The 14922-nt window shown below is 44.2% G+C and overlaps 1 protein-coding gene across 1 annotated transcript in view; it reads left to right on the top strand.

Moving 5' to 3' along the window:
• Positions 1-4902: 4902 nt before the first annotated feature.
• Positions 4903-14922, top strand: part of ZNF740 (zinc finger protein 740) — a 35354-nt gene continuing 25334 nt past the window's right edge. The window contains exons 1-3 of the mRNA XM_044286269.1: positions 4903-4961; positions 10232-10334; positions 11722-11898. Of these exons, the coding sequence (XP_044142204.1) occupies positions 10308-10334; positions 11722-11898 (204 nt within the window). The 5' untranslated portion in view covers positions 4903-4961; positions 10232-10307. The remainder of the gene's footprint in view (positions 4962-10231; positions 10335-11721; positions 11899-14922) is intronic.

Below are 14922 nucleotides of genomic sequence, written 5' to 3'. Positions count from 1 at the left end.
TGCTGCTGTCCACAACAACTGTTAGGGACACCAAACGCTATCTAATAGGGCTACAAAAGTCCTTTTAAGGACTGGTATAGGTGTGCTATCGATAGGTGTGACTTACTGAGGGGTGTAATATACTTATAATATACTTTCTAACATAGAAAGTATATTATAGCGTATTTATATTGTGCAGCAGTTGTGTGTGGGTCTGCTGCGATACTGCAGCTACACAGAGTGCCAAACGCTATTGGAACAAATAATTTCTACTGGTGTGATTTACCCGTTGCCCCCCCCAAAAAAACAACTGATTGAGACAGAGGTGTTATATACCAATAATATACTTTCTATTTAGTGCATTTAGGTAGTGCAGCATTTGTTTGCGGTTTTGCTGCGTTACCGTAGCTACAGATAGTGACAAATGCCATTGGAACCAATAATTTCTACTGGTGTGAAATACCAGTTGCCCCCCCAAAAAAACTGATTGAAGCAGGGGTGTTATATACCAATAATATACTTTCTATATAGTGTATTTGGGTAGTGAAGCATTTGTGTTATCGAATTTCAACTATTATCATTAGGAGTTTTTCGCGATCCTGAACCATCCCGGACGATATTCGTCCATCATTATTATTTGTGTTAGCATCAGCCTTATGGTTACTTTCAACAGGCAATAAATATAGCTATGTCTAACTGGCATAGTTACATTTAGTAAAGAAGGAAAAAAATAGGCTGAAAAACCACTATGTGAGGCGCCAGTCGAGGTAGGGAAAGAAGACAATAGCAATATCTGTAAGGTATAAATATTCAACCCGTGCGGATCAATACTGATAGTCGCACTAGAAGTATAGAAGTATAAAAGATTAGGACCAATTCTTTGTTGCTGAATCACGGTAATAACAGTAAAAGGGATAGATAACGGGATAAAACCCTGAACATTCAGATCCTGAGTGGATGTCTTGCACAGAAATCAAATAGTAGTAAAAGTACACGCTGGTACTACCAGGTTTCGGACCCGTACAGGGCCTATGCATATAAATGGATAAAAAAAGCATATAATTGATAAAAGCAAATGAATAATAATGGTCTCCACTCACTTCACAGGGAGGAAATTTTGAGGGATAAAGCTCAAGACACCCAAAACAGTTTCCTCCCAATCCTGGATCACTTCAAAGGTCTTAGGAAGAGGCGGCAGTTCCAAACTCGGTACTTCTTGCAAATTCCTTGTGGTTCTGGTGTTCGTTCACACCATGCAGCAAAGAACCAGTGTGTACTTTTACTACTATTTGATTTCTGTGCAAGACATCCACTCAGGATCTGAATGTTCAGGGTTTTATCCCGTTATCTATCCCTTTTACTGTTATTACCGTGATTCAGCAACAAAGAATTGGTCCTAATCTTTTATACTTCTATACTTCTAGTGCGACTATCAGTATTGATCTGCACGGGTTGAATATTTATACCTTACAGATATTGCTATTGTCTTCTTTCCCTACCTCGACTGGCGCCTCACATTGTGGTTTTTCAGCCTATTTTTGTCCTTCTTTACTCCATGTATGTGTTGAACTAGTTCACACTACCGACCACATCTGGCTGCCTATCAAGCACTTGACCCTACTCTTTGTCCTACTTACTCCTATTCTTACCTCCTCTGGCGCCCTGCAACTAATTATACAGACTTCTTGGATTTGGTTCCAAGTAAGTCTCGTGATTAACCCTCTACATTTTTTCTCTTATACCTGTCTCATAGTTACATTTATACTGTCGCAGAATTACTAACGGTCCTTTCAAGACAACCATAAAGCTGATTGACACCCCTGAACTAGACCATCATAGAACATAGAAGAGCACTTTATATTGAATTTATGGGACCAAATTTTGACAGAGTTGTAAAAAGGTGACAAAATATCTAATTGGGTGTCAAACAGTCCAGGCAGAAATGTGACATTTTGACCCATGCTGGGGTCTTTGTCAGCGATGCTGTACTAATCCACCAGTAATTATGAGAGATGATGGGAAGGACTGTAGCCCTTTACATGTGACATGATAGACATTAGGAGCCCTCTTGCCTGTGGAGCCCTTGTGCAGGTGGTATATATGGTGTGTCTGCACAGGTTATCACAGCACACTTTGGAGCTACAGTCATCGTTTAATCCAGAGCGAGGAGCTAGTACATAGTGCCCCTGCACAGCAGTATGGAGCTCTGTTTCCGGGGGCACAGTGGTCACCGTTTGTGATGGGCAGTGGGCATCGTGATTGACAGCTGTCACCCTGCTGCATTGGGTGGGATGAGAAGAAATTCAAGATGCTGGCCATTTAACACCTGTAATGTCACAACTGAAAGCGATTGCCGGGTGTGATGGTTTTAAAGGACAGCCCTGGGCCTAATAAGAAATTGAGACTGGATAGTAAGACTGGCCTTTGGGATAAAAAAAAAAGTATTAAATGGTTTGTCCAACCTAGACATTTATGGCATACCTACAGGATGTCCAGTAAATATCTGATTGGTGCAGGACCAGCTATCTTGAGAAGGATGCTCCGACTGGCACCACCATGAATGGAGAGGAGGCTGCAATGCAAAGGCTGAAAGCAGCATGGGACCCGCTGCAATCCCAGCAGCAATGAAAATCAGCTAATTTCGGGTGCTTTTTGTGGTAAAGTTTTTCTTCCCGATCCGCCACGTCTGAACCCACAGACCCTAAGGCCTCATGCACCCCACTGTATTTTAGGTCCACATCCAATTCACATTTTTGACAGATCGAATGTGGACCCATTCATTTCAATGGGCTGCAAAAAATGGCAACAGCCCACGGATGTCAACCGCGTGCTGTCTGCATCCTTGCCGCAAATTATAAAACGTGTCCTATTCTTGTCTGTTTTACAGACAAGAATAAGGCTACTTTCACACTTGCGTTTTGGGCAGATCCGTCATGGATCTGCAAAAACGGATCCGTTACAATAATACAACCACATGCATCTGTCATGAAAGGATCCGTTTATTATCTGTAACATAGACGGATCCGTTATGAACTCCATTGAAAGTCAATGGGAGACGGATCCGTTTTCTATTGTGCCAGCTTGTGTCATACGAAACGGATCCGTCCCGATTGACTTACATTGTGTATCAGGACGGATCCATCTCGCTCCGCATCCCAGAACGGAGCAAAACGCAGCAGGCAGCATTTTGGTGTCCGCCTCCAGAGCGGAATGGAGACTGATCGGAGGCAAACTGATGCATTCTGAGCGGGTCCTTTTCTATTCAGAATGCATTAGGGCAAAACTGATCCGTTTTGGATCACTTGTGAGATCCCTGAACGGATGTCACAAACGGAAAGCCAAAACGCCAGTGTGAAAGTAGCCTAAGCATTTCTATAATGGGGCCCACAAAAAGTGTGGAATGCACATGGACCCCATCTATATTTTCAAGGATCCGCCATTTGTGGACTGCAAAAGAGACGCAGTCGTGTGCAGGAGGCCTTACAGTAGCAGCAAAGTGGATGAGATTTAGGGCTCATGCACACATCTGTGTTTTTTGTCTGCATCCAATACGCATTTTTGTGGGTCTGCAAAATACAGAATGCACAGGGCCATTATCAATATTTTGCAATTTGTGGACCACAAAAACGGCAACAGCCGTGTGCATGAGCCCTTAAAAAAATAACTGGACAGGGGGCATGGACTTTAAACCTGCAGCATGTCAGTTTCTGTTTGCCGATACCTTTCTTTATTTCTATACAATTTTGTGTTTGGCTGAAAAATCTGCCACAAAAACTGAATGAGCGATTTCAGCGTAAGCACCGATTCACTCACACACGTCCTGGATGTATTATACACCTGTATTAGGGCTCATGCACATGACTGTATGTATTTTGCAGTCCGCAAAACTCGGATCTGAAAACAATACGGATGACGTTCGTGTGACATCCGTATTGCATCCGTTTTTTTGCGAATCCATTGTAACAATGTTTATCCTTGTCCGCAAAACAGACAAGAATAGGACATGTTCTATCTTATTGGCAGAACGGCCATGAGGACATACGGAAACAGAATGCACACAAAGTAATTTCCGTTTGTTTTGTTTTTTTGCGGATCCATTGAAATGAATGGTTACGCATGCGGCCTTAAAGAAAAATGGCACGGACACGGGAAAAATATATGTTCGTGTGCATGAGCCCTAACTCGGAGGGGTCACAGCCTGATTGCAGGATTAAAGAGGTTGTCCCATTACAACTTATCAGGAAGCCTGTGTTCCCCTGTTTTAATGGAGCGGCAAACAGGCACGCGGACAACTGCTTCATCCAAACCTATGGGACTGCTGGGGATAGCTATGGGCGAGTACCCGGCTCTCCCCTGCAGAGCTTTACTGAGGGGCAAGCGTACATGCGTGTCCATTCAAAAGGAGACCCCAACCCCCATTCTTGTGACAGGGGCCCCAGCGGTCAGACCCCTACCGTTCAGACACATATCTTGTAGACAGGATATAGGTTGTTGTAATGACCCAAACTCTCAGCTTCATAGGGATCTATGGAGTTTGAGGCACAGAGTTCACGATTCAGGTCAGCTAAGCCCGTGGCCGTGGCTGGACTGTGACACATGGTAGTCACACAGACCTAGCATACTAACAGAAGATGGCGTGTGCATCCAACCTAATCAATGCAAGCTCTGCAACAAGTCAAATTTAGTCTCTATTCAAATTAGTGCAGACATTACAACGAGGAGCAGATGACTGGTTGGTAAAATGACAGATGTACATGAATCTGCTCTGCTTTCGGTCAGCACTACTACTTTTTATACAGGAAACTCATTACAACAGAAATCTCATTAGTTGGCCACTAGTGCTGGCACTGCCTGTAGTAAGATGGCGTCTCCGTGCGGGCGGATGGCCAGTGGGCATGCGCCGACACACAGGAAGTCACCTGGGAAAGTTTCCGGAGCAGCGGGAGAAGTGGGATTCGAGGCTGGAAGCCGCGGCCGGACAGGTACAGTATTCATAATAATAGTTACCGCCTTGTAATGAGCCAGGCCTGCGGTAAATGGGATGCGGCCCCCGTTATTTTCTCCCGGGTGCTTAGGTGGGGCAGTAACGGGCAGTGTGTGTGGAGGGGGGCGGGGGACGCCATTGCTTATTGCATCCATATACAATAGGCTGCAGGGAGCACTCGTGTAATTATCATGCATGCTGTCCCCGTGTGTGTAGCCTGCAGCCACAGTGTATGAGGCCCCCCTCTGTATGCAGGGAGCTATGGGCTTTGTGGGGGCTTCCACCCCCCACCCCCCCCTGCTGGCCCATGTGCCCACTTCATGGCATCCATTATCCCTGCCAGTGTAGTGGCTGCTGGCTGTCCCCATGTTGTATGTTCTGATGAAGGGGAACCCTTCACAATAAAGCTCTTGTACACGCTATGGCCGCCACCACCACAATATTGCAATCAGATGTGCGTCCTGTAAGGGTCTGACAGGTGGAGGTGGCAGCGTCCTCGTCTCCCACTATCTTTATTTTTGGTTTCCAGTTACTTTTTTTTTTTTTTTTTTACGTATGCGTTAAACGTATAAGCGCAAGCTGTGTGTAAGTGATCCCTTTTCTTTTCTGAAATCAATGGGTCACAGCGATGGGTTAAGAACGTTTTACCTTTGAGAAAACCCGCCAACTTTCACCCGTTCACTTCAACAGTAAAGAAATTACGTGGCGTATACTGGTATTCTTTTGTAGGACAGAATAGCGTAGAGGCAGACTACATGTGGCCCATTAAAGCCTTTGTATAAGGGTCCATTCACACGTCCGCAAAACACAGACACCGGCCATGTGCATTACGCATTTTGTGGACCGCACATGACCGGCACTTTAAATAGAAATGCCTTTTCTTGTTCGTGTCTGCGGACACTGTGTGCTTTCCGCATCTTTTGCGGCCCCATTGAAAATGAACGGGTCCGGATCCGGCCACATTTTGCAGACATGTGAATGGACCCTAAGCAGAGCATGTTTAAATACCTTTATTTCTATATCCAAATGTATCCGAACCGCGGAGAGCGCAAACATGATGTGAACAGGCCCTTAAAGCATCCACGATTCATACATGTCCTGGAAAGGGTGTCCTTTTCAGCAGTTTCGTGGAGGGGGTTTGTTGCATTTTATTAATTTTTTTGCAGCGTTTTTGCTGTAAAAACATCAGCTCCAGATGTTAGCTGAAAATATTTACAGGTATTTTTGTTCATTAGGTGGCTTTTTTTGTCTTTCTGGGTTCGTTTAAAAAAAAAAGTGTTTTGACATCACCTTCTCTATAATGGAAAAACGTCCTGCGGAAAACGCTAGTGGTAAGACGCACTGTGTGGGGGGTTATTTATTAAAGACACTAGATTTCCGCCAGGCTTTGAAATCCCCTGCACAGCTGGCGTTTATGGGATGCGCAGGCCTCGTCATAAGTTAGCGCATCCTCCGGCAGTCTGTGCGCCAAGATTGAAGTCCACTCCAGACAGTAGTCATGTATGTGTGGAAACTGTCAGAAATGCTAGTGAATTTCGCCTCACCATCCCCAGTGACGAGGGTGGCATCAAAATGCCATGTTCACTTAAATTTAGGCACACAGGCATTTAAAAAGTTGCAACCTGGGCATTTGCGGCTTTTTTGCAATAGAATTTTGGGTAGGAAGTTGTAATGACATTTTTTTGCACCCCCATTGTGTGCAAAAAAAAAAAAAGGAAATAAAGCCACAGAAACTGCGCGGTGGGGGAGCAGAGCTTACTTAGTTTTTTTTTTTTACAGGTATAAAATGCCAGAGACAAATTCATGGTGTAGAAACCAAAGTCGTCTGACTGTACTAGAAGTCTATAGGGGCTCATTCACATATATCAGGCTCCTTGTAATGCTGTTCTCATCCTGCTGGGCATTAGGTGACTAGGGAACCGCAATGTTTGAATATACCCTAAGAAGTAAGGCTAGACATTACACCTGGCCCGTGGCGTCTGTTACCATCAACCCTCATATCATATCAAGGGGAATGATATATAGCTTTAGGTTCACCCGAGTAAAACTTTTTTTTTTTTCCCTGCTTGTTCCTGAGATATCAGCTTTTTCCAAATATGCGAATGAGGCGTTTGGTGCAATGAGGGAGTGACCTTTTGTTCTCGTTGCACCAGAGCTCTGCTTCATTCAGCACCCAGTCCCCCCTGGTTTGATTGACAGGGTCATGAAGCAGAGATGTAATCTGAGCTGGCCCTGTCTTCTCGCTCATGTGCTCTAGCCTCACATATCGGCACATGCGCAGGACAGTCCTGATTATTGCCAGGGCAAGAAATTGCCTGCATTGCGCATACGAGATGACGTTAATCTCCTCCTGGAAGAGACGGACCTGTGCGTCTCATCATTAGGGCTCTTGCACACAAACGTATTTTTTGTTTTTTGGGGGGGGGCGGATTTGCGGAACCATTCACTTCAATGGGGCTGCAAAAAAAAAATAAGGAAGTGACTCGTATGTTTGCATGACCGTTCTGCCCAAATTTTTTTTTAAAACATGTCGTAGTATTGTCCCCATTACGGACAAGGATAGGACAGTTCTATTATAGGCTGGCCGTGGTGTTCTGTAAAATACGGAACGTACATGGTTGGTTGCCGTGTTTTGCCGATCTGCAATTTGTGGACCGCAAAACAACAACAGTCGTGTGCATGAGCCCTTAGAGAACCTTTTAGAGACCGAGTGCCCAATCTGCAACCTAAAACCCACTTATTTATTAGAAAATGCCAACACAGCAATTTCCCCTTAATACTACAGTCTGATATAGTATATCTTCCATGTACTTTATCACGTAGCTGTAATAGCCTGCCTACATTCAGTGCGCTGCCTGTGCTGTTCATAATGTGCCCTGCACTGATGAATGGTAGGAGAAGTCTAAGGATTTTTCCAGGGTGCGGGTGCCCACAGAGAGGGCCATAGGTTCGCCACCACTACCTTAGAGCGTGCACATTACTGGCGACAATGTGGGCTGTACTAGAAATGCGTAGGGCCAGGTGAGATTCCATCATCACTGCCTGGCCCTGTCAGTCGTGGGTTGGGGTGGCTGGGTGCCGAAAGAAACAGAGCTTTGGCTCAACAATAGGCAGTGGTGATGCCCTTATGTTCCGATTGGCTCATCTGCATATTTGTTTTAGTGGTAGTTTTTGCGGAAAAAAACGCCAGCTCCAAATGTTAGCTGAAAGTCTATGGAAATAGGAAATGCAGGGCATGCAAGCTTTTTTTTCCTAGTAGTTTTTTTTCCTAATTGGTGACGGTTTATAAAAGAAACACAGCATGTTAAAGCTTCTGGCATTTTTTTTCTGATGTTTTTCCATCTCCTCTACAGGGAGAAACCCTAGCGATATGCCACCAATGTCTCAGATGAAACAACCCCTTTAAGAACCCACTTGCAGCTTTTATGGTATTTTTCAGAGAGCAACAAACCCAGATCAAACTAGTGTAGGGCTATAGATTGTTATAGTGTGGGTACTGCAGACCCCAAATGTGGAGTGGGGCAAGCAGATGCAAGTATCTGCTGTCCTCCATTACAAGGTAGGACTCCGTTCACACTTGTGTTAGGCTAGTTTCACACTAGCGGCAGGGGAGTCCGGTGGGGGAACAGCCTGTCGGATCCGTCCTGCCGCTAGTTAACGTGTGCCCCCGGACTGCCACTCCATCCCCATTGACTATAATGGGGGCAGGGGCGGAGTTCCAGTGGCGGCGAGAGGCAGCCGGACTAAAAGTACGACATGCAGTACTTGTAGTCCGATCCCTCTTCCTATGCTGCGCCGTAACTCCGCCCCGTCACCATTATAGTCAATGGGGACGGAGTGGCAGTCCGGGTGCACACGTTAACTAGTGGCCGGAGGGATCCGACAGGCTGTTCACCTGCCGGACTCTGCTGTCGCTAATGTGAAAGTACCCTTAGATCTTTTCTGTAAGCAATCCTGTAAAAAAAAAAAAAAAAAAAAAAACATCCAGAACCTGACGGACCCATGGTCATGGGGAAACTTGAGATATCCACCTTGGAGCCTGTAAATGGAACCCATGACACCAACAGAATGATCAGAGCCATTGGTATCCAAGTGACTTTAGTGTGTAAATAGACCTTTCTGGGATCTGATGAATACTTTTCCAAAATATGGGTACAAGTGGCAATATATTTAATGCCCCATAGAAGTTTAGAGCCTGGAGCATTAAAGGGGTTTTATTATTGATGGCCTACCATCCGGATAGGGTAGGCCAGAGCTCTACTACAGTGATCCAGTGTAAGAGTCCTCCCTGCCATCAGAACAGCTGTATGTCTTCTCCAGTCAGCCACAACACATTCCTAATATTGTGTCCCCCTCATGCAGCCAAAACAGCTCTAATCCATTGAGGCATGGACTCCACAAGACCCCAGAAGATATCAAACCTTTCATGATTAATTTTGCAGGGTGAGGGGCCAGTTGGTGGTATTGGATATGTTGTCTTAGGCCCTCCTAGGTTTGATGGATGACATGTCCTAAGCACTTTACAATGTTACATGCCATCAGTGTTGGGGGGGGGGGGGGGGGGAGTAGTTGGCCATATGTTTGTTCTCTTTTGAAATTAATCTTTTTTGCTCAATAAACTTTGTTCCCCAAATATCTTAAAGGGGTTGTCCTATCTCACCATTTCTACGGCGAGATGGGACTAAGTGCTGGCCACAGGTGGCCACGCTTATGGAGATAGCCGAGTGGGCTGGTGCTCCACTCTTTTTGTAAATTCCATTGTAGTGGATGGAAGCTTCAGAAACGTTGTAGCAGAACAAGCTTTGCTGCTTCATAACGCCAGGAGTCAAACCACTACTCCTATTGATAACCTGTCCTGAGGGTAGGTTGTCACAACTTAAAATGTTTCTCCTGAAGTTTTCATTATAATTAAAGGTTTTGGGACTTGTCCTCACACCAAGGGGCAATTGGTTAGTGTTGAGCGAACTTCTGTTTTAAGTTCGGCGTCCGGTTAGCGGAGAATCCCGATATGGATTCCAAATTCCGTTGTGGTCCGTGGTAGCGGAATCAATAATCGGTCATTATTTATTCCGCTACCACGGACCACAACAGAATTCGGAATCCATATCGGGATTCTCCGCTAACCGGAAGCCGAACTTTAGATGCCGAACTTAAAACAGAAGTTCGTTCAACACTACAATTGGTTTATCGAACAAATTATATTTAATTAAATAAATGAATATATTTTTTGCAGTTTTTCTCAGATTTTCTTATTTTCATTCATTTCAGAAGTGTTATGAGCTGGTCGCGGTGAGGGGCTCCAGGTGAAAGACTACATCTCGCACAGAACATTGCCTAGTGGCTCATGATGGCGCATTTACAGAGAAGTCCGGTGAGTACTCATCGTATTCGTGTGTGTACATACCTAACCAAGACCAACCCTCAAAATCAATGGCTGCAAGCGACCATGGTTAAAAGGTGTCTCTAGCGTATTAAGGCTTGGATTGGCCTTTTTGTGTGTGCAACCTATAAATGCATGTTGGTACACATAGTTTTGTCATGATTTGAAATGTTCCAGTGGTCTGTCAGCATGATCAACCCTATTAAGCCACAGGGTTGATTATGCTGATTAAAACAATACCTCCTTTATGTCTGTACAGTACAATGTTCCACAGAAAACTGTTCTTTTATTAATATGCAAATTGGCTAGATGGAACACCAAGGGGACAGCCAGAGCCCTTGGAGCACCTGTAGCCTGTACACCCCTGCAGCCTTAGCCACTCCCTCCATTCCCTGGATCCCACAGGATGGCTAGCCTTGTCAGTCCAGGGAAGAGGGGAATGACTAAGGCTGCAGGGGTATTCACAAACTGGTGCTCCAAGGGCGTTGGCTGCCCCTTTGGTGCTCCAACTAGCCAACTTAGCATATTTACAAGGCTATATCCAGCAGGCTGTGCACACAGCGGTATTCTTCTTGCCAGTTCTCTGCATATTTGCCGGAATGCGGCCGAATCTGCTTCTGTCCCCATTACGGTTAATGAAGCTGGACGTAGCTTTACAAGCTTCTGACAATCCAGGAATGCAAAGAGATCCTGCAGGCTGTTCCTTGCTGGATCTCTACCACTAGTATGAAACCAGCCTAAAAGCACATTCTTCTCTGGAACCATGCATCCTACAAACATAAACTGGGCATCCTTTTTAATCAGCATGATCCACCCTGCCTGGTAGTGTGCTTAATAGGGTTGATTTTGCTGATAGATGCTTTTTAAAATAGAGGTATTCCCACATATGGGAATATATGCCCATAAATGTATAGGGCTGGCACCTACCTCCAGAGCAGGGGGTCACGCTTACGGGCCAACTTCCCCCTGCTCATATTCAAACCTAGGACTTAATATTGCTGCAAGCAAACATTTTCTGCCAAACATACAAGCTCCTCAATGAAGGAAGCTGTTTCTTCTAAGATTGGTAAGGATTCTGTAAATTGTAACCTCCCCTCAAATAAGGTTCTTCAAACAGCTAAAAAAAATGTATGTGACCCCTTTAGGAACGTTATGGCAGTGCTGTATGGTCATTATTAGTTCTGGGCTTCTTTTTCTACCTTGCTGTAATGAGCAGTGTGAGTTCATATGTAGCAGACCACACATAGAAATATGTCCCAGACCGACTGTCAAGTCGTGGTGGGTAGTTGTAATAGGACCACATACCTAGTATGCGTTCTGTCTTGTGTTTCTCTGATGGCACAGCTTTTATATTCCTTTTTCCCCCCATCATATTTAGCGTCGTCTGCTTGGTTGTGAGGGAATATCCGGGTTGAGTCTTCTCCATTCAGCGGCAGGCAAGAAGTTAGGAATGCTGAGCGCCAGCCTTTCACGGAGAGTAGGAAGTGATGAAGGAGAAGATGACGACGATGATGTGGAAGAGGTTACAGAAATATCAGACTCAGAGGATATATCGGTATGATTTAAAAATCAAAAAGGTGGATGTCCCAGTTAATCCTTGCATTTCTTTGTTAGATGCAAAACATAAAAGATTTAAAAAAAATAATGCTCCTTTGTCTAGATATTGCTGTTACATTCTGGATATGGCACCCCCTGGGCCAAATATCACAGGGTGGGGTCTCAAAAATAAACATGGATCATCAATTTTCTTTCCTCCCTCCTCTAGTTACTTCCTCTGTAGTACTATACATACTTCCATCCAGGTATATATGTGCAGATTTCTAAAAACTCATTCAAGTAAAAATTGGAGAAGTTGTCCAGAGCCTCCAGTTTGGGAGTGTGTGTGTATGTGTGTGTGTGTGTGTATGTATGTGTATATATATATATATATATATATATATATATATATATATATATATATATATATATATATATATATATATATAAAATTAGAGAGAAAGGATGCGTTTACTGGGGGGAAACTACAATAGAAAGGAGGCTCTAATACCCTATTAGCCCACCTCTAGCCTCGATACAAGATAAGGTTGGGCACGGAGACATACATTTGCCCACAGATGTCCCAGCTTGTCCCATAACTACTCAGTTGGTGATAAATCTGGCAACTGGACAGGCCAAAGAAGTTCTGCAGTCTGACAGACCTTTCTGGGAAACCCTTGCTGTGTGGGGGCGAGGATTATCCTGCTGAAAAATACCAGTTGGAAGCCGTGCCATGAGAGGAGCACATGTGGCTGCAGGATATCCTGCACATATCACTGAGATGTTAGTGTCCCTCTCATCACTACTAGGGGTGACTGAGTGTCCCCCCCAGATCAGCACACCAGCAGTTGGGACAGTGCGTCACTCAACAGCAAAGTCAGGATTGGCACAGCACGAGGCCTCCATTTTCGATTACAACCATTGTGGGATCCTAAACGGAATCGGTATTCATTGCTAAAGACGATACGGTTCCAGTCTGAAGTAGTCCAGGTTGCTCTTTTTCGACACCATTGCAAACAAAGGCGACTGTGGCTGGCTGTCAATGGCAGGATGCGCGACTGTCACCGTGACACTAAATTTCCTTCTGCTAAGCACCTAGAAATGGTCCAGGCAGAGACAGGTGTGTAAAGAAGGTCCCACCTGTCTGGATGGTGGACAATGAAACTGGGAGCTGCTTGTGCTTGTCAGCAAATCAAACCTGTTCACTATGTGTTTGTGCCCTCACATAATCGCTGCTCCCAACATCTCTTAACAGCTAGGTCAGAATGGCCTAGATGGCAGACAGTTCATCGAAACGACCATCCTGCTTCTCTCATTCCATTGATGAGCCACTTCTCAGTCTGTCAACTGGGCAGAATGAGTGCATCGTAGAGGCATGTCTAGCAGTCGCCGATTTCTCACTAAGAGGTACAATACCCAAAAGTAGCCCCTGAGAGCCTTTTTATAGGGCAGTGGGAGAGGCACCTTTCCTCCATCTTGTGGCAAGACCCAGTGTTTAATCAGTCCACACCTGTAAGCATTTACATATCCGCCTGAGACATATCTACATGCCGATTTTAGCTGCAATCTGATTTCTACCTGGGTGTGTTATTTTTTTGTGAATGAGTGTATGTATCATTAAATGGGTTGTATTGCCTCCTGATTTTAGTCCTCAACGCCTGTCTCCCGGGGCATGTCCTGAGCTGTAGTGGCGGCGGTTCCTCTGCTGTGGGTGATAGAGCAGGCAAGTGGTGCTGGTATACTGCAATCTTGCTCCTTGCCTGTACATGCACGCCCCTGAGGCTGCTAGTGTATCAGAATCACTAGCAGTATCGGCGAAGCAGACCCTGTACAGATCATCACAACTAGTAGTAAGTGGTTGCCGTAATCTGTAATCTGTTTCTAACAGGAAAGGATGTCAGTGGAGATTGAAAGTGATAGGGAAGTGGAGGTAATGCGCATGCGTGCTGTCCTATTCGTGCTCGCTCCGGCAATTCCCGGCCACGAGAGAGGCTTGTTTTTCTTTTTTCTTGCTGTGCGCATTCACGGCCACCATCAATTGCTTTGTTACGGATCCTTTTTTTTTTTTTTTTTTTAATCATACGTTTGATGGATGTGCATATGTTTTAATAAATGTGTCTTTTTTGTTTTTTAGTTTTTTTTTTTTTACAAAAAAGTATCAGTTTTTGGGAAATCTTTCTTTATTTAAAAAAACATTTGAAATGTATCAAAGGAAGTATCTGGATAAAAACCGATATGTTTAACCCCTTAGGGACACAGCCTTATTACACCTTAGGACCAGGCCATTTTTTGCAAATCTGACCAGTGTCACTTTAAGTGGTGATAACTTTAAAACGCTTTGACTTATCCAGGCCATTCTGAGATTGTTTTTTCGTCACATATTGTACTTCATGACACTGGTAAAATAAAGTAAAAAAAAAAAAAAATTACCAAAAATTTTGAAAAATTTGCAAATTTCAAAGTTTCAGTTTCTCTACTTCTGTAATACATAGTAATACCCCTAAAAATTGTGATGACTTTACATTCCCCATATGTCTACTTCATGTTTGAATTATTTTGGGAATGATATTTTATTTTTTGGGGATGTTACAAGGCTTAGAAGTTTAGAAGCAAATCTTGAAATTTTTCAGAAATTTACAAAAACCAAATTTTTAGGGACCACTACAGCTCTGAAGTCACTTTGCGAGGCTTACATAATAGAAACCACCCAAAAATGACCCCATTCTATAAACTACACCCCTCAAGGTATTCAAAACTGATTTTACAAACTTTGTTAACCCTTTAGGTGTTGCACAAGAGTTATTGGCAAATGGGGATGAAATTTGAGAATTTCATTTTTTTGCCTAATTTTCCATTTTAACCCATTTTTTCCACTAACAAAGCAAGGGTTAACAGCCAAACAAGACTGTATCTTTATTGCCCTGACTCTGCCGTTTACAGAAACACCCCATTTGTGGCCGTAAACTACTGTACGGCCACACAGCGGGGCGTAGAGTGAAAAGTGCGCCGTTTGGTTTTTGGAAGGCATGTTTTGCTGGACTGG

This window comes from Bufo gargarizans, chromosome 3 (genome assembly GCF_014858855.1).
Source record: "Bufo gargarizans isolate SCDJY-AF-19 chromosome 3, ASM1485885v1, whole genome shotgun sequence".
In the NCBI taxonomy this organism is placed as follows: Eukaryota; Metazoa; Chordata; class Amphibia; order Anura; family Bufonidae; genus Bufo; species Bufo gargarizans.
This window is presented reverse-complemented; position numbering and strand designations above follow the sequence as displayed.